Below are 24,839 nucleotides of genomic sequence, written 5' to 3'. Positions count from 1 at the left end.
ATGGAAGCGGAGATGGGTAAAGTGCCTGCACTCAGTCACCGCCCCATACTGCCGCTGTGCAGCAGGAGTCGCAGCGTAGTGCGCGCGCACTCGGTTATCTTCACCATTGACAAACGGGTAATGGTGCAGTGCTTCAGCATCTCTGCAGTTTATGATGGAAAAAAGATTCACCTTGAGTGCTTTGGTCTGTGTGTCAGCATTTTTTCTCAGTTATTGACTTAGGACAGAGGCGGTGGAAGCTTGCAAAGCCTCCAGCTCACCTGGGCACAGGGAAACAAACACATGCAAGGTCCCTGAAGCTACAGGTCAATGAAATAGATTTCCGCCTCCCGGCCCTTATTCATGTTTATAGTTCCAGGACAAAATGATTGGAGCGCTGCTAGCTGGGAGGAAATCCAGATTGAATGGCAGGCACAACTCTATCTCCTGCAAAAATGGCAACAGCAGGAGAGCCAAATGACTCTATGCTCAAGGGACAGTTTTTTGCTAGTAGCGCGCGCCACCAGTAGGGAAACCTGGATGTCTCTGCAGACAGCAGATCAAAATAGGCTGCGCGCTCAAAGTCTAAATACTGGGATGGAAGCCAGTGGCGTAACACAGGTCCCCGCGGTTTGGGGGAGGGGGGTGAGATGCAGGGGGCACCTTCAGTACTCAAGCCTGAGAGCTCCGTATTAAATCCAGAGCAGGGGACCCTTCGAGTACCTTGCAGGGGGGGCCCTCAACTTTCATTACGCCACTGTTGGAAGCGCCCGCTGGTAGCCCACAGACTTGTATTTCAGGCAAAGAATACTCTGCACAAAAAAAACATGTGTTTGTTGCTCGCTAAAGTAAAGTAAAAGAAATCCTAATCCGCTAACACAGGGCTCAATGTAGGAAAACTATTTGTGATTCGCAAAATCACAGGGTTTGCAATTACAAAAATCTATGTTACAATGTGCAATATTTTTGATGCGTCGCAAAAGTATTTCCGATTTGCAAATTACGTTTTGCGACACTTCCCGAATACAAATAGGAGAGGGGTGTGAATGGGGCGTCCATATGCTGTTATCAAATTGCACTGAAACGTATCGGTGGTTTAAGACTGCAATAGCAGGTGCAAACCACTAATAAATAGCAGATGTCCTAGTTGAGGTGGTAACTGATTCTCAAAAGAAGTAATCATGGTGTGTGGCCTCAGGAAGAGCAGAGAAGTGCTTAATTTGAGCCGGTGGTTTCTGGTGCTCGGCACCCGCACTTAATTGCCAACACCAGGTCTTATGAAAGTCTGCCACATGGCGCCGCTGTTTGTGTTTTTTAGAAATCTGCACAGCAGTTGTTTATTAATTTTATATACATTAAAATGACTAAAATCGGCTACCCAAACCATTCTTATAGCGTTGGGGGCCTGAAATAGTCTGAAGTGCCACACTTGAAGGAGTTTGACGTTTGTAGGTGTGTTTTTACTGTCACCGGCAGTACTGGCCGGAGGAATGGGTGGTGCACGCTGCAGAGGCCTCTTGACAAAAGCCCTAGCACTTTTTTTTTGTTTTTACAAATTAAGCACTGGAGCAAAGAGTGGTCAAGGAGACCACTACATGATCCCCCCATGACCTTTCTTGCAAATGAATATTTCTTTTTAAAACCCTTTCTTCCAAATGAATTTTAAAAAAGTAGCCAGTGTTTCCTTGTGAATGGGCTGGTTTTCTAAAAGGAAAGGTTGACTTGGATAGATTGTGAGCATAGGGATTGAGATGTGCTTTCCCTTGTGAGAGGAGAGGTGGCTTAACGGCCAGACCTGCTGTCTTTGGAACTCGGAAACCCGATTCGAGTCCAGGCATTGTCTCAATATGCTGTGATTCTGGGCACATTGCTTAATCTCCCCAAGCCTAAAAAAAAATGTAGCCATGTGTAATGCGATATAGTGCTCATGTAAAGCACTCTCATACTGCGCAAAAAATAAGCCTCTATCCCAGGCCTTCACAGGGGGTTGCAAAATTCCACCTGCCTCATTAATACTCACACGGCAGGAGGTTTTCAGACTTCTTGCAAATGTACATATTGCAATGTGATTGATTAGCACATCAGTGGCATTTCAAAATGACGAAGTGTTTGCAGACCCGGCAGTGTTTAATCAGCACATATCAGTTTGTGAAGAGGGCTTTACTGATTAGGCCATAAGTTCCCTGAAAACAATGATGCGCTGATCCACAAGAAAAGTAAAAAAAAAAACAAGCATTGGCATAGCCAGTAGGCCTCGCCTTTGGGACCTTAAAGGTATTTTTTGCAAAGTTTGCAAATGAAATGCAATCAATTGATTTGTAACATCAGTGACACTGGCCCGAACTCCAAAATAGGGCTGCTTGCATTTCACATGTAAAATGCTTGCTAATTATTTGTAAAACCAGTGATTGCAATGAAATGCTGGCGAGCAGCACCAACCCTGGTGCCCTGGACTTTGTTGGAGCTCTAGTAGTTAGAGTAGGTGAGGTCCAGTCTGGGGGGATCGTCTGGTCAGGCCACCAACAGTAGCCTCGTCACTGACAGGAAAGGGAGCAGGTCAAGGCACGGCACACCACTCCACTGCATCCAGTACACCACTGACCAGAGGGAGTTTCTGCCACCTCAGTCAATCACCGTTGACGAACCAGCTCCTGGAAAGTGAAAAGAACAACGGAAACCTCAAGATTCCTAGTGCTAAACTGACGTCACCACGGAGACAGAGGAAGAACAAAGCACCAGTCCCGGTTTAGACATAAAGGAAGCGGCCATTTTGAAGTAGTCTGAAATTATATTGTGTTGGAAAATGGTTAATCCCAGAAAAAAACATGGGTAAATTTGCATTTTTGTAAGAATTCAACCTATTTACTTTAACGAAGGTGCGTGCAGAAAACAATACAAAGACAATCACACTAAAAGATGCCGATTTTGTTAGTGAGAGGATGTGGCATAACATGAAGAGCTGCCGGCTTTGGAACTGGGAAAGCAGGTTGGAGTCTCTGCATCAACTTTCCCGTGCCTACAGAAATGCAGACATGTCCATTTCAAATGTTAAACGCTGATTCTGAGCTAAGGGATCTTGGCAGGATGTACCAGCGAAAACTAAGCCTGAAAAATTGAGGGCATGAGTCTGATCTGTTCCGAGACACTTATCAGGGCCACTTCTGTGCAGTGATGTTTCCTGAAACCAAATTGGCAGGGGTCTAGGTGGCTCTGGTCCTCAATGAAGGCTGTCAACTGAGAGCTGATGGGTTTTTCGATTATTGTGGCAGGAAGGGGCAATCTGGAAATAGGGCGATAATTATCTGGATCTGTAGGATCTAAATTAACTTTTTTTTTGTAACTTATTTTTATTATAATACTGCATTGTTCAACACAAACATCATTGCATTCCACTTTTTTCTTTTTCTTGTTTACATAGTTTACACAAGTGCTAATAACACAAATGACATTACAATGCGTAAGTTACTCCAGGATCTCAAACCCACTCTTCATTTATCTTTACAGTCTCTATGCCATTTACACAAGGGTACGGATCCTACAGTATGAATAAAAATTAAACAATAACAATATAACAATTACACAGCAGCAACCGGTGACTAAATCCACTCCTGAATTAGCTTTTTTAAGCAAAGGAAGGATAGATGCTGTCTTCCAGATGCTTGGGAATTGTCCTGACTTAATCATAACATGAAAAATTCTCCTGTACCTACAGAAATGTAGACATGCCCATGTTAAACGTAAATAAAACCATGGCAGATAGTTTATGAGCACTAAAATGAGGAGGGTGCTGAACACTGACAACGGGATGAGGTGGGAGCAATGCCAACACAAAAACAGGTAGCGCTCGCAGATAGAGCATATCTTAAATGCTTAAAGGGAAACGAGAGCAGCTGTGGGCAAGTAGGAGACAGCACGGGGCAATTCAATGTGAATAAAAGAGTGCCCGAACAAACGATAAATTAATTCAAGCGTAAGGGCACTTGTAACAGGAGCAGTCCCCACAAGATTAAAAACACACCCAAAGGTGGGATAAAGAGCAGCGTTCCACCAGTAAAAAGAAAAGGACTACAGAAAGTCACACAAAGGAACAAATAGAAAGTGGTGGGCGTAGTCCACAACACAGAGGAATTACTGTATGCCTCCTAGAGCAGGGCATGCGTACTGCCACTAGGCTCGACTTAAAAAGAGAGAAATGCAGGAACCAAAACATTCCGAAAGTCGGCTACATCAATCACATTCTCATGCTGTAACTCATAGTGAAGTCAGCCATTGTCTGAAGTGGGTTGAGCCTTGCCCCTCGATACATGCTTGAGTGGGTTGGAGAAAAATGTGAATGACACAACCATAGACAAATGGATGAAGTATGGTAGAAAACCTCTATAAAGTAACTATGTTGTATACAAAATGTTTGTAAAATCAAAAGGTCCTGGCTAACACAGACCTCAAAAAGCCAATTGTTCTGCCATTGGCTGCTAGCCTCCTGCCTTTGCGAAAGAATGAAAGAAAGTAAGAAAGAAAGAAGGCACAAAAGAAGAAAATAAAGAAAAAGACAAGAAGTAAAGCAAGCAGGTATGAGGAAAGGAAGCACAAAAGCAACAAGGATGAAAGAAAACATAGAAAACGGAAGGAAAGAAAGAAAGGAGAGAAAGAAGGAAATGAAGGAAAGAAAGAAGGAAAGATTGAAGGAGAAAAGGAAAGAGGAAGGAAAGAGGAAGAGGTGTGGCGCCGCGGCCAGGGCGACTGACTCCGGAATCTGGGGATCACGGTTCGATCCCCGGCGCCGGCGGCAGATTAGCCCAGCACCATGTGACTCTGGGCAATAGCTTGCTTAATCTTCCCGACGGCCCCCAGCGCCTAGAGACCCTTACGGGTGATTGTTCGCGCTTTACAAATGTGGATTATTATTATTATTAAAGTAAGGGGAAAGAAAAGGAAAGGAAAGAAGGAGGGGAAGGAAAGAAGGAAAAAGCAAGAAAATGGCAAAGAAAGAAGAAAAAATGTAAACAAAAATAGAAGGAAACGAAAGAAGGAAAGAAGAAAGGGAAGAAGGAAAGAAAGTAGATATGAAGGAGAGGAAGAAGAAAATGAGAAAAAGAAGAAAAAAAGGAAAGAAAGAAAAAAGAGAACAAGAAGAAAAGAAAGAGAAAAAGAAGGAAAGAAAGGAGAGAAAGAAGGAAAGGGGAGACAAGATGAGAAAGAAGGAAATGATAGAAAGCAGGTAAGGGTAGAAAGAAGGAAAGGATGGACAGAAAGGAAGAAAAAAAGAAAGAAAGTAGGAAAAAAGAAAAGAAAACAGAAATGGAAGGAAACAAAGAAAGCAAGAGTAAATGAAACAAAGGAAGAAGGAAACACATGAAAAAGTGTTAGAAGTGCTGCAAATTAAACATTATAAAGCCTGATTTTCTTCCTCGGCAAAGTTTATTAAAGAACCATTGGTTAAATTGAGTCCAGAATAACGTGTTCCGAAGAATTGTGCGGTTATGAATTCACATATGTTATATTAATGCTTTCAGTTTCTGTACTGCATGCATAATAAAAAGAGAATAACTTAATCCAGAATAGTTTCAAATGGACACAATTAGTTATGCTGTGAAATACCAGCATCTCAGATAAATTAAGGACAGGACACTTCTTCAAAAGGACTGTATAACAACATTAAACGGAGACAAGAACCGATAAATTGTGAAATGTGGCCTGTGCTCACATCTAGTAGAAAGGTCCTGCTTTCACCTCAGGCTTCAAATACAAAGGCAATCCTAAAGTAATTATAAAGTAAAAACAAAAACACTGGAATTGAATGGAACTATCTTGTTTGTGGATGTGTTCAGAATGAAAGATCAAAAGGCAGTCACTCAAAGTGAAGTTAACCAATGGCTGAAGTAGGCTTGCCCACAGCCCCATGCTGTATGCTGTAGTGGGTGGAAACAAAATGTGAATGACACAATAGTGGGTGGAAGTAAAATGTGAATGACACAACAAGAGACCAATGGATGAAGAAAGGTGGCTGAAATCCCAATTAACCCCTTGCGTGCGGGTTTATTTCTCCCGCTGTGCGGGAGAAATAAACGGCGTTCGCGAACACGACGGCTCCCGGCCGTCGTGCGCACACGCCCACCATAATGCACGGCGGCCGGGAGACGTCGTGCGCACTCAAGGGGTTAAGTAATTATATTATGTGTATAGCTTTAGTAAAATCAAAAGGTCTTTGTTAATGCCAGACCTAAAAATGCATCCCTAAGCTTACAATGAGAAGAAGAACAGATATCCTAATATCAGGAGAGACAGAGCCCAGCCAGTTTTTCAGCTTTTTCTTTCATTACCTAAACCAGCTCTATTGTCAGATTTGTAAACATTTACCTTGCCACTCTCAGGAAGACATCTCACTAATGCAAAACAACCATCGAGTTTAGACGTGGATATCTATAGTGATGGGACAGATGGGCTACTGTGAAATAGTACATAAAAGCATCACCCAAAAAAGCTTATGGATGGACTGCAAAGAATACAAAACCATGTGGCCAAATTTGGCCACAATCTCCGAAAACTTGACCATGCAAAAACAGCCTCGAAAGCGGTCTACGGAGTGCCAGTGGAGTGAAGGGTAAAAAGGGAAACCCTTAGCATCACCCTCAAGGCCTATTAAAGAATGAATCCTAGGTAGGAAGGTGTGACTTTTATTACAAGGTGCTATTTTATTCATAGGGAAGCATGAGTGTAAGTAACTCTTTTGCTGTTCTCAACGGGCAATATATTTTTAGCATTTGATTAGGTTGCGTTGTAACTGAAATATGCTGTAATCAAATAGACTCATGACAATGCACAGTAGTAATTGCAAACTGAATGCCTTGCATCCAGCAGTCTATGTTGTTATTACACTAACAACCATAAACACTTATAAGAACACTACAAAACATCAAACAACGAGTGGAACGGGGAAGAAGTAGCCTTCTCATAACAGCTAAATCCTCGCCAAAAAACCCTATCATAAGTTCAGGGGTGCAGGTCTGGGCTAAAAATCCAGCATATTCAGATGCCCATCAATGTGTGACAGCTTCATGGAGGGCAATAGCACAGAGGAAATACACGGCAGAAAAAAGATAAGCTCTCCCCAGTAGCACATCCATACAATAAATCGTCACTAATTGATGGATATTAGTCTTGGGTGAGTCTAAGTTGTCAGAGGCTGAGTTCACATGCGCAAATGGTGTGACTTCTTACTCACAACCACACAACTAGGGTTATTTAGAGTTTTGGTAGATGCCCCATGTAGAGCACATATGTGGGTACACGCTCTGAACAGGGCATACACAGCAACTGCCAATTTCTGACAGATGTTGCGCCTCGGACAAAATCTAAATCACACCGTATGTTTTACCGGATATAACATACTGGCGTAGACGCGCTAGTCAACAAGGTTGTTCCTCAAATCCTGAATGTCCCTCATTTACAGGATCACTCCTTTGTTACTGGAGTCCCTTGGGGCAGCATACTGCCCTTCTCAGATTCATGGGCTGAAGGCTCCTGTCTGGATTCATCTCTTTTCTTAAGGAAGCCTTAATTAATTCCTCCAATTTTCTTAACACTAGCAGATCCCATCGAGCCTAATAGACTGATGTTTGCCACTCTCCTGCAATTTTCGAATATCTTGAATACGCCCTCTAGCGTGTAAGTTGTAATAAAACTCTCTGACGTTGGTTAAAGGCATATGAATGGGTCGCGAAAGCCTCCCCCATAGCAGCTCTCTTCTCCAAATACTTTGTTGCAATTTCTGCCCACACAATATTTCTCATCCTTCTGCTTTCTCACTGAAGGACCTTGGGCAGTTGTAGTCCTCTAATGGAGCTGTGACTTTGGCTTTTTTTGCAGGCAAAGCTGTGTCCCCTTGGGGGCTTCTTTTGTAGGATGTGGCAATTGCCTTCACTACATGGAATAGAAGTTAAAATTCTGACTGGGCCTCCTTCTCCACCAAGAGAGAACAGCTAGAATTCGATGAGGTCACATCTGCCGGACTTTGCACAACCAATATATGTGCAGCCTGGCACTATCGCCAGCTCCTCTACTCCCAACCAAGGTTACTAGCCCTACGATCATGGCTCCGCTGTGTATTTTTCCACAGTGAAATATGCAACTGTCTCTCCCACTCAGCACTGTGGAAGTCTTTGTATTCCACTAGATGTGTCATGCTGCAGAGTCCAGGATTACTTACTCAGATGGGGGGGGGAATCACTGGCGTTAAAGGCATTGGTGACTCACGTCTCAAGGAGTAGTGTCCTCCCAGTGGCTTACATTGCTATTCCCCAGCTGACACTATGTATTTTTTTTATCTTTCCCTTGCCCATTTCAGACCACACTGCTAAAACAGTGAGCCTTGTGCTCTGAGAGACAAAAGAGAGAGTTTGTTTTTACCATGTGTGGATAAACCATAGAGTTTTATCTTTTTGACTTTTCCCCCCTAGGAAGATGACCCCAAACTCTTAGGTGGAATCTCAGATCAAGTTTGGTAACTCGTCCTATCTTGACCTTAAAAAGAAAGCGATTGCACATCTTGAAGACATCCAAAATGCTGCTCTTAGGCTTGTGTTGAGTCTAAAAGTATTTGACTAAGTTTCTGGACATCTTTGACAGCTACACTGACTACCGGTGGATAAGGGAATATAGTTGTCAAATCTGCCTGACTAAAGCACTGTTGTAGCATTTTTTACAGGATAGGGCCCCCACTTTTTTTCGTCTAAGTTCTGTAAATATGTCTCCAAGCACAACTCCTGATGGTGTTGCCTACATTTAAGCAAAACTGGTATGCTGGACACAGTTTTTGAGTGCAAGGCACAATGCTGTCTAATCCAATCCTTAGTGATATCAGGGAAGAACAAGTCTCTCTACAATACTGGACAAGTTTAAAGACGTGATTGATCAGTTGCATTTGCTAGTAATACCTCGCTTCCGCCCCTATGTTTTATCTTCAGTGCCAAGAGATTCTTTTAAAGTGGACGCTGCGTTTTAAAATTGTTCAGAAAAATAATAATGATACCTAAGATGGAAAGATGGAGGCACGTTTCCACCATCTCTGTTTCATCACAAAATGGGTATTTTCAATTTTTCATTCAGCTATGTGAGTTATCAGTGGCATGTCAACTCCTTTTCCATGAATTCTTAATGTGCTCCTAATAGACTTCAAATCAATATCTCCTTCTAATCTTTCATGTAAAATACTTTCCTATTCTTCTTCCTCACAAAAACACTTCTTCCCTAAAGAACAATTAAAAGGATTACAGTTGTGACTTGCAAAAACTCAAAAAATATGCAACACTTTCACCATAAACCTGCCTGCAGATGCTTTAAGAAAGCACCAAGGTCTGGTGTAATAACTCTTCAGCTCTACATGGGGGCCCCCAACTAATCCCAAGTTACAATCATATTTTGTGTAGTGAGGGGATTAAGGGAGCCTGGAGCACGAGATTATTTCGGTCAAGCAGATCAAACGCCGCTTCCGGTTTCAACAGGTGGACAGGAAATGAGACGAGCAAAGAGGATACTAGTGCAGGGTAGTATAGGGGAAGCATGCTGAAAGATAAGCACCCCTTGAAGTAGAGGAAAGGTAAAACAGAAAGGCTAAATATTGCAAAGTACAAGTTAGTAAGCAAAACTGTGTCTGTATCAGCCTTTATGTGCATACAGAACAAAGCTTGTCAAATTAGGATGTCCTATTTATCCTGAATAACTACTAAAAGCTCTCTTCTAACAATAGATCCAGTTTCCTTGATACATGTACCAAACAAAGTACGACACACCATTGGAAGCATGTGGTTGACATAGTAGCCTCACTGAGTAATCAGCAATGCGGTAACATTTAAGCTGCCCCTTGCATAGGCCAGTATACTCAGTGCCTTGGACGTCACAAAACTTCCTACTTTCAGGTCAAAAAGAAAATTGTGGTAAAGTGCAAATAAATCCAAAAATAAAGATTTTTTAAAACCACACAATTAGGCTTGAGGTATCAAAGAGAAATACATTCTACCTAATGAATACATTTGTGTGGAAGAAAAACACTGCAACCTTACAGTGAGTTACTTACTTGATATAGGTCTGTTAGGAGCTTTGGAGAAGACAAAACCTGGGGCGAGCAAGCTGCAAAATAAAAAATAAAAAAAATGGTAAAGCTCTACAATGCACATTACCATAAGCTCTGTTCTTGCTTACCTTACAGCTATAACTGCTGACAGGTTGCCAGCTTTCCATCAGTAGCATGTGGCCTGCAGACATAGCTAATGGAGGAAAAGGCAGAGATGCAATGCTCGGGGAAATCCCTCGGTAGACAAACGCTGCTATCAAAAGAAAGCGTCGAATATTTATTCCAAATCACCCTTCATCTGCTCACTGTTTCTTCAGGCGCTATCCCTGGCAGGGCCAACAGACTGTGTGCACATCCCGTCTGCTTCAGTGTTTCAAGCCATGTAAATGAATTGCGTGTGTCTATGGACTGGATGCGATTCAACATTTGTGGCTACGGAAGGACATTTTTCACAACACTAGGACATTCCCATTTCACTTCCTCGTGTTCTTTGCTGAAAACTGCGATAGAACATGTTGGGGAGCTTCTCCCCCCCCCCCCCCCCCCTCCCCCAGATAATGGTAAGTAAGGCATTTGTGATCAATGAAAGCCCACACAGATTGTATATTACTGGTAAAAACACGCTTTGCCCTCAGTCCTTAAAGCATCATTAGTCAACAAGGGCAAGGAAGGTACTCGGTGGCACAGCAAGGGTGCTTTAGGCATTAAAGCAAACAAGGAAAATGAGTCCACCAATCAGATGGTTGAGTAGAAAAAGAAAGGCGAAATCAGGGTGCGGTGGATTCCTAAGCCCCGGTACCACTGCACCTGCAGCACTTATGATGGCTATGCCCCTGAAAGTGCTACAGACCGCTAAATTACATTAAGGTGGGATGAATAACTGAACATTTTCCTACTATTTATGTATTTAAATGGATGCATTTTACGGCTCTTTTAAACTACACAGGTGAGGCTTCACTATTTAGAATCTGAGAGAATCCATAAAACAAACGCATCGATGCGCATCGCATACATACAGGTTTAAAAATAAAATGAACGCATTCCTAAATGATCTTATATGTCAGGTGTTGCACTTGGGCGAGGGACCAGCTGCCGAAACTGTTCTCTACACGAGCAGGAGAAGAGTGTGTCATATCAAACATTTTTTAGATTGCTGCTTGATTTTTTCCATTTGAAAAGCGCTCTCTCTACATACACTCGGTTAGGGTCCTATTGCGACCACCCAGCCGTGTCGCACAATATCACCCCCAACATTTTAAGCTCTTCAGCCACTGATTTAGTAGAGTCCCAAGACCATTCCTGTCTAGATACTGTGAGTAATGGTGCAAGTAGCCACGAATGGTGCAAGTAGCCACGAATGGTGCAAGTAGCCACGAATGGTGCAAGTAGCCACGAATGGTGCAAGTAGCCACGAATGGTGCTGGGGCAGTGTCCTGTAAGACTGCTTTGCGATTGGGTAAAAGGAAGAGGTATGCACTGGAATGGAGTGTTGTTACTTACACTATCAGTTGTTTTCACTGGTGGCAGACTAGTGCTGAGAATATTGATGTACATTTGTACAGAAAGCGGCTTCAGGTGGGCATTTCTTGAAGTGTCTATCAGAGCCACACCAATGCATGGCTGGCTAAAGGTAACGTTCTCATTTTTAAAGTAAAGCTTTGTGCGTTACACCCCTTGTGCCATTACATTAATTAACTGCATGAAAGCCGTTGTGAGTAAAAGGCATACAAATAGCTGCGCATGGTCAAAGAAATAAATGGACATCCTCTAGCAGCTAAATATGTGTGGAATGTGGAACACACAAAAAAGGACCTTATAAACATCTTATTGGTGTATTGCAGTGTAACAGAATGGAAATGACCTTGTGTAGTAGCATTGCCATTTATTTTTCATGTTGGGAAATAGCAAGATGCATTTTATTAGCGTAAAAGCAGCAATAAGAAAATCAGCAGATAGTTAGCTGGTTTGCTTAAAAAATGATGGAAATCTTGTTTTCATTGAACACATATGCACATTCTAGGCAGACCTCATTTGCTTCAGTGTACCAGCACATCTGAGAGCAATGATTTGTAAAGGGAAAATCCAGAACTGGATACACAAATGCTTATTGTAGACTGTATGATCCGGCAAACCAACCTGTGTTATATGTTAGTATTAAAGAAATGAATATATATTTATGAATACAGCGAAGAGGCCAAAGATGAAAGAACACGGAAAGAGAACTTAAAAGTTAACAGCAGGTGATCATTTCAAAGAGGGAAATAATTGAATGGGCATGGAGACCACGGTATTCCATCACCCAGTACTAGTGATTTCTTTAAGAAGAGGTCAGAGATTGATAATGCATTGAAACCTATCTTTCTTCTACCTCACATTTGATTTTGTCAGGAAAGGGCCAACATATTAAGCAGACGTGAAACCTGCATCCATGTATCCCATCCTCCTTCTTTCTGCAAGTTCGACCCCTTCTGTGCGTTTGTTTTTGTGCTCTCTGCTATTATCTGAGTTGCGTGGGACTGTATGTATGACCACATGTGTGTTGTTTAAGTGTGGGTTTGTATAGAAAGCTAACCTCACTCTTCCTGGCTTCTCCAACCATATCTCCAAAAGTCAATATGACTAACTTCTTCCCTCTCCTGCAGTCTGGTCTCCCGTCTTGTTTCCTTCTTGCCAACCAGACACTTAAAGTCCACGGCTGACTAACGCTCAGTTTTGATAGAGATAATTCCATCACAAGACTCTACCCCGATCCCCTCGCTCCTACTCTCTTCTTTCCACTGTTTTGTCACATTTAGTGCTTCTAGATTGGCTACGTAAGAGCATCATGAAGCACTATACAAGCAGCCATGTACTGCGACGCATGTTTTGGCATCTCAACAGTTTCTTCTATTGGGAGATTTTAACTATCACGGGGAAAATTCCCGAATGTGGAGGTCGCACAGCTTACCTCTGATTTAGCCACACTTGGCCTGCACCAGAAAGTTAATGGATCTACTCATGTTGCGGGGCATACTCTGGATCGAATCTTTACGAATTCCGTATCCTTGACCTGTGAAGCCCCCCTACCTCTACCCTGGACGGGCCACTCATTAATCTGTTTCCAGATTCGTAAGGCAAATGCGACTGAAAATACAAAAAAAGCAAATTAAAACGTGGCAAGACATTGGCGAAAAGTCACCCCTGACTCTTTTGCTAAGGAATTTGAGTTTACTGTTATGTCTGTAGATTTATCAATAAATCAAGCGTTTGTTAAGTGCGACTACTCACCCGTAAAGGTCTCAAGGCGCTGGGGGTGTGGGGGTGCAGGTTCCAGTCCATCAAGGAGGGAGTCCGTCAAAGAGCCAGGTCTTGAGGTCTCTTACGAAGATGGGGAGCGATGTTGTCTGTCTGAGGTGGAGCGGAAGGGCGTTCAAGGCCTTGGCCACGAGGAAGGAGAAGGAGCGGCCTCCCGATCTGGTTTTTCTGGTGCGTGGGACCACGGCGTAGGAGAGCTGGGCTGATCGTAGGGTCCTTTGGGGTGCGTGGAATTTAAGTCGGCTGTTCAGGTATGCTGGTCCGGTGTCGTGGAGGGCCTTGTGTGCGTGGGTGAGCACCTTGAAGGTGACTCTTGCCTCGATGGGGAGCCAGTGGAGTGTGCGCAGGTGCTGGGAGATGTGGCAGTGTTTTGGCAGGTTGAGGACCAGTCTTGTGGCGGCGCTCTGGATGTTCTGTAGCTTGCGGGTGAGGTTTTTGTTTATTCCGGCATAGAGTGCGTTGCCGTAGTCCAGTCTGCTGGTGACCAGGGTGTGAGTGACTGTCTTTCTGTGTTCGAGGGGGATCCATTTGAAGGTCTTACGTAGGAGGCAGAGGGTGTGGAAGCAGGAGGGCGAGACTGAGTTGATCTGGCGGTCCATCTTGAGCTCGGAGTCCAGGATGATTCCCAGGTTGTGTGCGTGGTCGGTGGGGGTGGGTGGGTTTCCGAGGGTGGGGGGCAAGTTGTGTCTGGCGGAGTTGGGTTCGTTGGATAGGGAGAGGATAGTGGGCACAGATTAAACATGGAGCAAGCACTATTAGCTTCTTATAGAGCCTTAAGTTCGGCGCTTGATAAGGTAGCTCCTTTTAAACCTTGTCCCACATCTAAACATGGTTCCCATATGCCTTGGTGCACATCAGAACTGAAAACAGACAAAGCCTCCTGCAATAAATTGGGGACAGTGGCCTCTAACCAACAATTTACTTGATAAGGAGGGCTATAGAGCATCCTTAACAATGTACTACCGTAATATCAAAAAAGTCCAGAAGTTCCAATAAAATCAACCAGACTGGTAATTCTTCTAAAGAGTTATTTAAAGTGCTTAACGCTTGTATAACCCCCTGTGCTTGTTCTCAAGAAACACACGCATCACAAGCACAATGTAATTCTCTTGCTAATCACTTTGAAGATAAAATAAAAGTCTATCAGAATTTTCCTACCCCAGCGGATCTGGCACACGAGAAATCTAATTCCAAGTCTTTCTCCTCCAATGGTGCCCTGAGCTTAGGGAGGTTCAGTGTCTTAGTGCCTGAATTAATTCAGAAAGGGCTTGCATCAGTTAAATAAGGATCTCCTCTAGATCTCTGTCCCCCTGGATCTCTGCTGTCCTATCAAATCAGCTTGCCCCTGCTATATGCCCTTTATTTACTTAATCAGTTAATACCGGGAAAACTCCCTCGGCTTTGAAAGTGGCTCAGGTCATACCGATTCAAAAGAAGGCCAATATGGAACCCACTAATCTCCCCAACTATTTCACTGCTTCCTTTATTGAGCAAGCTGCTGGAAGGACAAATAAATAAACAATTAATGGATTATCTAAAGATCACTAACCTTCTGGACCCGTCACAATCTAGGTTCAGACCTTTTCACAGCGCTGAGACAGACTTAGTAGTGGTCACTGACCATAGAAGATGCTCCCTTGATGCCAATATTTCATCCTTGCTCGTGCTGCTGGACTTGTACGCAGCATTTGATATAGTGTCTCATCCTAGGCTGCTTCAAAGGCTGTAGTAATTCGGAATCCATGGCACAGCGCGACAATTGTTGATTTCCTAACAAACAGAACTCAAACTGTTACTCTAGGTTCATACATATCGCGTACCATGATGCTGGACAAGGCGGTGCTCCAGGGCTCCTGTCTTAGCCCCAAACTCTTTAACATATATGTTACCCTCCTTGCCAATACAATATTGCAGTTCGTGTCATTTGCAATCTTCCTGCTGGGGCTGCATCCACACCCCTTCTACGCTCACTTTATTGGTTGTCAGTCCAGAAAAGACTTCTCTTCAAAATTTGCTGCGTGACACATCATTCTCTGATAGGGAAAGGTCCTAGCTACATTTCTTTGAAGCTCACCCATTATCGCCCAGTCAGACTACTAAGATCGAGTGACAAAGCTCTGCCCATCGTCCCACGGGTCACAAGGTCCCGTTCACAGGGAAGGTCTTTCTCTTACCTAGCCCCTCTTTACTGGAATGAGTTACCTTTCCATATTCGTATATGCACTGACCATGCAAAATTTAGAAAATTACCCACGACAGTGCTGTTTTAGCTCAGCAGTTTCTTCTTTGCCTATGATCGTCTCTGCGCCGAGATACCCCCCCCAGGAGATTCGTGCACAATAGAAATTAAATTAACATAACATAACCAACATAAGTCGCCTTTCAGTTTGTGTGTATGGGTGTCTGCCTCTCAGGTGGTCTATGAGTGGTGGTGCATGTAGGTTTATCTGCATAGGTGCCTGTTATCTGGTGCATGGATAGCTGTGGGTGTGCAGATCTCTGTATGCACGAACATCTGTAGGGATGTTGCTCTATAGGCATGTATTCATCATCTATGTCAACGTATGGATGGATACATTGCATCAGGATGTATGCATGCATGACACAATAGTCAACATTTTTGGCTTTGTTAATGCTTGCTATGTGTTATTGTCTCAAAAAGAAAACAAGTTTTGGAAAAGTCAATAGGTCTGAGTTCAATGTGCTAATACATGCAGCTTAGCACATTTGACAAAGAATATGGCACGGGGCCAGCAGGAGCAGAAAGTGAGAGGTATAGTTGTAAAGTGAGCCTTAATGTAGTTCAGTACATGCACTCAAATGGAAACTTAAGGATACACCCAAACAGCCAATAGCAAAAAGTGAAAGATGAATATTCCTCAGGGCTGAGCCAAGACATGATGGACAAAGTCGTAAGCCAACAGCTAAAATGGGCTATTCGAATACAGCTATAGTTGAACATGGACTTACCTAAATCCCCCTCTAGGTATACTGTTAGGAAAAAATCTATTTAGTAGTTCAGGTGTCAAAACCCAGAGCTAAAACCACGAAGTTCCCATTCTCGAATTAATAAAGAAGACCTAAGCAACACGTCTTTATATTCTAGATTTTTCCAGTAATCTACTTTCACAATAAAGAGGATTTTGTAAACGTTTTTGGACACACGTACAATAAAATTACCATTTTTTATTCACATTTCTAGAGACAAATGTGAGGGGCTCAGACACGACACCCACGAGTATCGCGGCAACTCCAATATGGCAGCGGCTAAGGCCCAACCCAGAAGTGGGGTACACGATCTGGACTATCAGATACGTCGTGGGAGAGTAACTGCAATGGCGGATGGACAAGAAGGAGAAGGAAGGACGACGGGTCGCGCATTGTCGTCAGAGTGCAGAGGAGAGGAAGAGTGACGCGAGAGGAACAAACCGGAGGAAAACACAAGAATCGAGACCTGCAAGGAGCCAGGAGGAGAGTCAATGGAGGTCGTGGACATCCCACGGGAGGAAGAGAAGAGCCCAGGAGTAAAGGAACGCTCTCGGAGCACCGCGCTAGAGACCAGTACTCCCAGGAGGGACGAGGAGGCTGGATCTCCCATCACCACGGCCCAGGAGGGTCGTGGACTCAGGCAAGTGCCCAGTGCACGTTCTTTTTCTTTCAAGGGGTGGTGGGCGGGGTTGCGGGCCACGCCGCCTTGAGCACTGAAAATCCCTGCACCTAGGCACTTCACGGACAGGGCACTGGTGGAAGAGCACAATCCCTAAAACCCCATCTAAAATCATAAAGGTAGCAGCCTGAACCTCTATTTTTGTTTTCTTTTGTTTCTTTTGGGTTTCTGCATCCCTCCTGAGGACTATACCCCGACGTGGAAGTGAACTATAGGAACAAGCGACAAGAAGAGAGGACATTCTACCTTTTTATTTTGAGACTGCCTTTACTTTCTTGAGAGTCATCAAGAAATTGTTGACCCCCCCCCATTTGTGACAAGAGTATACAAAATAAAAGAACAACCACAAAAGAGGCCTAAAAGTATCTTGTCTGAGGGAGGGCTTGGGGCATTCAACCGGGCCACACTAGTACAGCACACAACGGCATCCCTCGTCTTTGCTCCTGCAGGGTGCACAATATATGAACTAAACCAACTTCACGAGTTAAGCTCATTTACATAAACGAGCACGCGTTCTGCGATGACCCAAAACCAAGCATTTTATTATAATTAAGCAAACTGTGTGATTCCTGTGGTAAGGAATCCAGCAAATCTGCTTGTGCACAGACCACATCTACCACCTGCACAGTTTAACCAATGTTCCTGCAGCAGCTTAATTTTGGCTCCACCATTACACGTCACAAATACAGAACATAAACGTGCTCTTTGCATGTTTTCTGTGTGTGCTATTGATATTATTGTAACGTGTTGCACTCAACATCATTATTGAAGTGCATTCACTGTAGAATTAGAGAATTCAGATATACTGTGTGCCTTAATTCATTAAATGACATTTACTGTTTAGATGATTGAATAGAAAGCATACCCATACTATGAAAAAGCAGTTGCTTTAGAAACAAAAATTATTTATGTAATATGTGCACTAATGTACATTTCATTTTAATATAGTTCTTAGTCATACTTATACACATGTATTCAAAACTTTACTGTATGCCACATGTAATATGAATCTAATGTACTGACAGCTTTATTCATTTATGTTTGAAAGTGTGCACGCATATTAAATGTGCACCACTGATTTAATACTTTAAGTTGTCCTGACTAGGCCTGTACTTCTTCCGTATAAAATACTGTTTTCCATTCACTGCTTGCATGTCTTTTTCTTTGCAGGTACGTTCACATGGTTTGTTAGTTTGAGAATAGAAACAACACTGTATTAGTGATAGAGAGAGCATGAGAAAAAGACCTTGATAAGGAACATGGAGAGCCAGAGCATTAACTGAAAGGTTCTATTCAGCCTTGTTGCAACATGGTTTAGTTGAGCATGGATGATGTTATTCCTATGTTCAGCCTGGGACATGTCATGAATGTAGCAGGTTACATTGTTAGAATAGAAAGGACAATGAAGCCTCTGATGATGCGAACAGAGGGGTGTTGCTCTGGAAATTCAGGTGGAAATAACTGTTGCCCACACTTTCTGAATTTAGGACACTTTCCTTTTGACTTTGAAAGGTTTAGACCTCTATGCTTTCCCTTTGATTCTTTGCAGAGTGTGGCTTAGGCTAAACTCTCATTACCCTGAGCCAAAGAGTACTCTTGACCGAGCTTCTGAAATGCTGACACCTTCCAACACTTTCTCACATTTTCCTATTTTTCTGCATTTCCCTGATTTTTGAGAACTTTTTAGACTAATGAACTATCCTCTTTGTTTGAACTATAATTTGGACGATTTCAGATTTTACTCATGCATAGAAGAGAGAGTCAGAAACTCTTCCCTGAACACCAAATTTTGTTATTGATCTTTTGTATTGCTTAGACTGAACTACTTGTTTGCCCTATGCTGATATACCTAAACCTCTTTAGGAGATTGGGTTTCCCAGCTGTTATTCTGTAACTTTATGGCATGGTGCTGAGATTTGTTTAAAATGGGTTATACTGTTAATTGAAACAGATTGGTTTAACTCCCTTCTGCTCTCAGGCGGCGAAGAAAACGTCCATCAGGGGACAAATGATAAGAGGGTTGGCCCAGAGTGCTGCACCATTCCCTTCAGAACTCATGGCAATATGCTCTCCGATTCCCAGTGAGACTCAACCTTTCACTGATGTCACACCCTGCACTGGGATGTCATCCTTTCTTAACTACAGTGCCCAAAGATCTGTAACGCCTCAGCTCAGAGAAGCGTAAAAATATTAACTGTTCAGAGTTTGTATGGTTCTTCCCATTTGATTTCCCACTGAAGTGTAGGCAATGGGTATTTAAAGCATTCAGTTATACTGTGTCACCGAAATTGGCAATGTATCATAATTATTGCTGTCCTACCAGGCACTAAAAGCCTCTGGAGTGTCAATGCGCTTTACACGACTCTGGGATAGGTTGGGTCTACTTTACATAGATTCAAACCTGGGACCTGCACATTACATACAGAGGTCTGCAGTGGGAGGGCACAAAAGAGAAAAACATGCACAGAATTGTTACAATATTTGGGAGGTCTGCTGTGCATGAGCCCCAACGGCATTATTTGGCCTTCTCGGACAAGAGTAGCTCAGCTTCATTTAATCAAATTCAGCATCTGCTCAGAATCACATTGATTAGACCAAAGGTCATACAATAAATTTCCCAACATTAAAAATGCTGATTCTCCACTGAAATGTCTTTGGGCTGTGTAGATTTTTAGACTAACCAATAAAAACACAAACAATTGCTCAAATAGGCTGTCACCACAGACCAGTTCATCACTGGTGACTGTAATATAAGGATGACATTAATAAATGCCCATTAATAAATAATTTGTGCCCGTGGTTGAAGGCTGCATCATTTTTTTGGGAAAAACATGACATTTTCAACATCAGACATAGAGCAATAGAGAGATATAAGCATGGTTTAAGAGAGAGACATCAGGTGGAAGTACAATTAGGACTCTTTGGATTATATATATACAAAATCAATCAGGAGGGGGAGCCTAAAAGATAGGTTTTAACTTACACGAAACAAGAGAAACAGTTGAGGGGTATCATAAAACGCAATTGGCAGATCATCTTAGACGATCCTATAATTGGCCACCTCCTGCCAAAAAGGCCATCTATCACTTATAGAAAGACAGTGTCTATGTGAAACGGGTTGGCTAAAAGTAGGCCAGAAGTTACAGAAACAGGAACCTGGCTCTCAGCAAGAAAAGGTTTTTTAAATGTGCAACTTGTAAAGCTTGTAGATATGGTATTAATAAAAACACATACCAAACAACATTCAGTGATAGAGTGCAGACCATAGACAAACATCTCACATACAAAACAGATCATGTTATCTACATATTTGAGTGCACATGAGGACTCCAATATGTGGGTAGCACAAAATTACAAGCACATAAAAGGATATTACAGCTCATTAGAGCCATCAGTACTCAAAATCCCACATACCCGGTGGCCAGGCACTTCAGGGAAACTCACAATAGGGATTTAAAACATCCCAAATATTTCTTAATAGACGCTATCCCAATACATAAGAGAGGAGGAAATAGGGAAGAAAAACTTAGGAGGTTAGAAACACGTTATATCCTAGACCTAGATACCAAGATCTCAGCAGGTTTAAACACCAGTGAAGATCTTTATACTTCCCTGTAACTACAAAATGGAAAATGGCAAGGATTATGGTGTCTCGGGGCAATTTGTCAGTTATTGACGATAATCATACTAGGATGCTTTAATACTTGTGGGAATTTAAGATTTAAAAAAAAAAATTACGTTTTTACCTAAAAAAATGCACTTTACTTAAGATATTAATTCAATCTACAGAGTTGAATGGTCATTGTATTTATTTGATGATGGGGAACGGGGGAGATAGAATTCTTCTGCTGCTAGTGTTAAAATAAGCACTGAAAAGCATGTATGCACTTTATTAGTAAGCCATGTTGTTTGTGTGGACTTTGCTGCTATGGGTGACGTATAGTGTTTACAGGCATTATGTACTTTATAAACAAGGCATGGTCCTTTTGCGGATTTGCACATTTACTGTCACTTTATGCACTTTTTTGCACTTTATAATTAGCACAATACAGATTAGTCAGACAGGTAGGGTATTACACCTAAATCGCTTGTCAATCTAGATTGACCCCATACAAAAAGCGTAAAACATTATGTATACATGTACTGGTAAATATATGAGGAAAATGTTTGGTTAATGGTGAGGTACTTATTAAGTATTTATACAAAAATTACCACCCATACAACCTATACGTAGTCTGTTGTCTGTATCTATGTATTTGCACAGCACTTGTCACTTTAAAAGAAGTGGTCTTACTGCACAGCGTTGTCATGTGATCAAGGCCGGTAACAGATGAAACGCGTAAGGGCGGACAATCCACAATAAAGGAAAAATATGTACCAGAATTGTGGTCCGTGTTCGTTCTTCCTCATCTATCTAGGAGGCTTAGAAAAAAGAAGATTAGAATATTTATATATATATTTCCAACGATCTCTACACCTTCAGGCGGCGAGGACTGCACGGCACCATAAAGAGTAGACTCGACAGGTAGTTTATTTTTTTACAGAGTGTTTATTTAACACATAAAAAGAACAAAAGGTCAGGGCACTAGAAACCTGCACCAGTCAAGCTGGTATTCTATTATAAGTATATGAAGGTGCGGTACAAAGAGCCAGGGGCGTGACCTTCTTGCGTCCCTATTATTTGGTACAACCAAAAATGCAAAAGACAGACATGGCTCAGCACACAGCTAAAATTATATGTTGCAGACAATAGTATATGTCAATATCTAAAGACAAGCAAAAATACAGTGTCTCCCAAAAGATTCACAATGAGCTTTAATTTCTTAATGAGGACATTTTCTTTATTCTTTTGTTCAAAATTTTCTGATTTTAAAAGCACAGCATACAGTTCATAGCCGACGCGGTGCGTTTCGTCCCAACGGGACTTCTTCAAGGCTCAAAAGCAGTGCATACAAATCCAACGTGAAATTGAGTACTCTATGAACAAATATTCAAAGTTCATAAATCACCGTGTTGCTTAAGTTTAATAAACAGATTTATAAAAAAAAAAGTTCATAAATCTGTGTATTTATGGCGATCGACAACTATATTTATGTTGTCTAAAACCAGATGAATCAAGGTTCAGTAGCCTTGGCCACTCGGAGTAGTGTAACGTCACGGAATCCGCGAACAGCGTGTCATAGACACGCTGTTCGTGGATTCCATAAACATAATCCTGAAAGAAGACTTCCGTGTGGGAAATATAATTAGCGATGCTGTGACCGCTGCTGGCACCGGCGTCGTAAGGAGGGTGAGTGGCTGTTCACAGCGATCTGTGCAGACAGAAATATATAGATATATATATATCAGAGAGCTTTGGGTAGTTCCCAAGTTTAGGTGGTGAGCAGCTCCTATATAGGGCACCCTACAACACCAGCGACAGTCCGAATCTGCTCACCTCAAATGTCTGTTTTTCTAGCAAAGATTTTAAGCATAGGATTAGCACAGTGCCATCCATGGCGAGCTAGAAAGGCACAAAGGCCCTTATTACGATGACCGCCATCGTCACGGGCAGGTGTCTGACCGACAAAAGGACTGCAGCACAAGCCGCAGTACAAACTGCCACTTTTCAAACATCCATGCACCATGTGCCATGCACAGAGTCCGTCAGCGGGGGTTCTGGCAGCCCCTAAATGAAGTGACTATGATTTTCAAGGTGGTGGAAGTGTTACAGCATTTCATGTTTACATCGGACAAAACTATGAGATGGAGCATAGAGGCCATCAGATAGTACCGAAAATATGACGCCCCACTGCCGACATCTGGGAAGTTGCAGTCCTCTCATTGGCTAAGGATCCACCAATTAGACTGCAGGACTGTTTAAATGGCTATCACTGTGCTTTGTGATTCATGGCTTTTCCACCCTGAGGAAGGCACAAGCCTGAAATGCATCTGTGGAAAATTAAAGCCCCTACACACCCAGTGAGTAAACCAAACCCTTTTTTTGAAGTCTGTGAAACAAACGGGCTCCACCCCTGCTCTCTGGTGGCACCCGCTGTGAGTTCGGCAACCCTAGGTGGAATGCTGTCTTTGGTATTCATTTAGGGGCTGCCAGAACCGCCGCTGACGGACTCTGTTGACCTATGTATGTCATGGTTTATTCAAAGCCAGGGTGCCTTGCCATATGAAGGACACCCACAGCGAAGCACGAGACAACATTCAGAGGCAGGCAAGGGGTATGTGTAGGCACAGTAACTATGATTTTGAAGGTGGTGGAAGTGTTACAGCATTTCATGTTTACATTGGACAAAATTATGGGATGGAGCATTGAGGCCCGTATAACATCAGATAGTACCAGAAATATGACGCCCCACTGCCGACCTCTGGGAAGTTGCAGTCCTCTTCTCGTTGGCTAAGGATCCACCAATTAGACTGCAAGACTGTTTAAATGGCTTGTCACTGTGCTTTGTGATTCATCGCTTTTCCGCACTGAGGAAGGCACAAGCCTGAAATGCATTTGCAGATGATTTCAGCCCCTACACACCCTGTGAGTGCACCAAACCCTTTTTTTGAACAGAAGAGACTGTTCGAACGTGAAATTCGCAAATGGTGGGAAGCGACTTCGCTTCAATATTATTTAGAAGTACAGGGTATCCCACGTGGTCTCCGTATTTACACTGTCCCTGCATACGAAAACCCAGACCCACTATTACTCGATGAATGGGCAAGCTATACCGCTGAGATGTCAGGCGGGATGCTGAATATCTTAATAAAATTTGCGTGGAGTGACAGAGCCAAATGCCAAAAAGATATTTAAGAATTAAAGGCATTGATAGCACAGGATACGGATACAAAATCCAAAGATGATCTACGAGAAAGCATGAAGAAGTGGCTACTCGTATATGAGGACAAAATAAGAAGGCGCAAACAAACAAAATTCCACAGAGATGCTTGGGACTACGAACAAGGACGCATCCTGACATTTGCGCGCAAATTCGATGCACCACGCAAAGCACTAAGAAGCTCTGCAAACAAGAGCACTGTGGTACATCAAAACACAGTAGAAACATCGGAGTCAGATATCACAACAGACACCGAACAATCTGGTGCTGAAAGGGCAACACCACGAGAACAGCAGTCCACACAGCTCCATTTTCGCGAGGAGTTCCAACTAATGCGAAAAACATGGCAGAGAGGATCCAGAGGCAAACCACCGGAAAAAAGAAAAGAAAGACGCGTAGAGGGGGTTTCAACAGAAGAATACCAAGGAATAGCCTCACATACGCGCAGCAAGAGGGGCAACAGAAGATAATTCCAACAGACGATCTCACTATTGTCAATCTAACGCCACGTAAACTGACTATACATGAAGAAACTGTTCTCAAAAAGTGACTGACATTCTGTCCATCACGTAACTTTGAGTTCACCCAGACCAGGATCGATTTATTTCTCTTTACACGTAAATTAAAGCTTCACAAGTTTCATAAAATGAGGAATACATCGAGCAACATCAACAACAGTGTAAGCAATGGCACATTAACGGATAACCTAGTGGAGGAAGATCTACAAGTGTTGCAGACACTCACAAGTCAACAGACTCAAAGCACGCAAGAACAAGAGATGAGTGCGATAGTATCTGCTGAAAGTTTTGGCATCGCTCAGAAAAAAGCCAAGACTCATTTCAAACCACGTTCAGTATTCATACCAAATATGCCCTATGATGCCATTGACACATTCGAAGAAGCAGTCAAAAGTGATCTACTCAAAATGAGAACAACGAATCCACCAAAATTTAAACACAAACAAGTGAATCTTACACGAGACCAACAACTGGCGCTAGAAAAGATAAGG

At 42.7% G+C, this 24,839-nt stretch overlaps 1 protein-coding gene across 9 annotated transcripts in view; it reads right to left on the bottom strand.

Moving 5' to 3' along the window:
* FARS2 (phenylalanyl-tRNA synthetase 2, mitochondrial) overlaps positions 1-24,839 on the bottom strand; it is a 1,670,666-nt gene that overhangs the window by 1,362,383 nt on the left and 283,444 nt on the right. For 7 of the 9 annotated variants that reach the window (XM_085607209.1, XM_085607206.1, XM_085607202.1 and 4 more), the window contains one exon: positions 10,052-10,104. The exons of the other annotated variants lie outside the window; for them this stretch is intronic. Coding sequence is in view for 2 of the 7 variants with exons in the window: in XM_085607202.1 (XP_085463328.1) it covers positions 10,052-10,104 (53 nt within the window). In the remaining 5 variants the exon portion in view is untranslated. The remainder of the gene's footprint in view (positions 1-10,051; positions 10,105-24,839) is intronic. 9 annotated transcript variants of the gene reach the window in all.

This window comes from Triturus cristatus, chromosome 5_2, assembly GCF_964204655.1.
Source record: "Triturus cristatus chromosome 5_2, aTriCri1.1, whole genome shotgun sequence".
Classification (NCBI taxonomy): domain Eukaryota; kingdom Metazoa; phylum Chordata; class Amphibia; order Caudata; family Salamandridae; genus Triturus; species Triturus cristatus.
The sequence above is the reverse complement of the archived record's forward strand: the minus strand, read 5'-3'. Positions and strand labels throughout refer to the sequence as shown.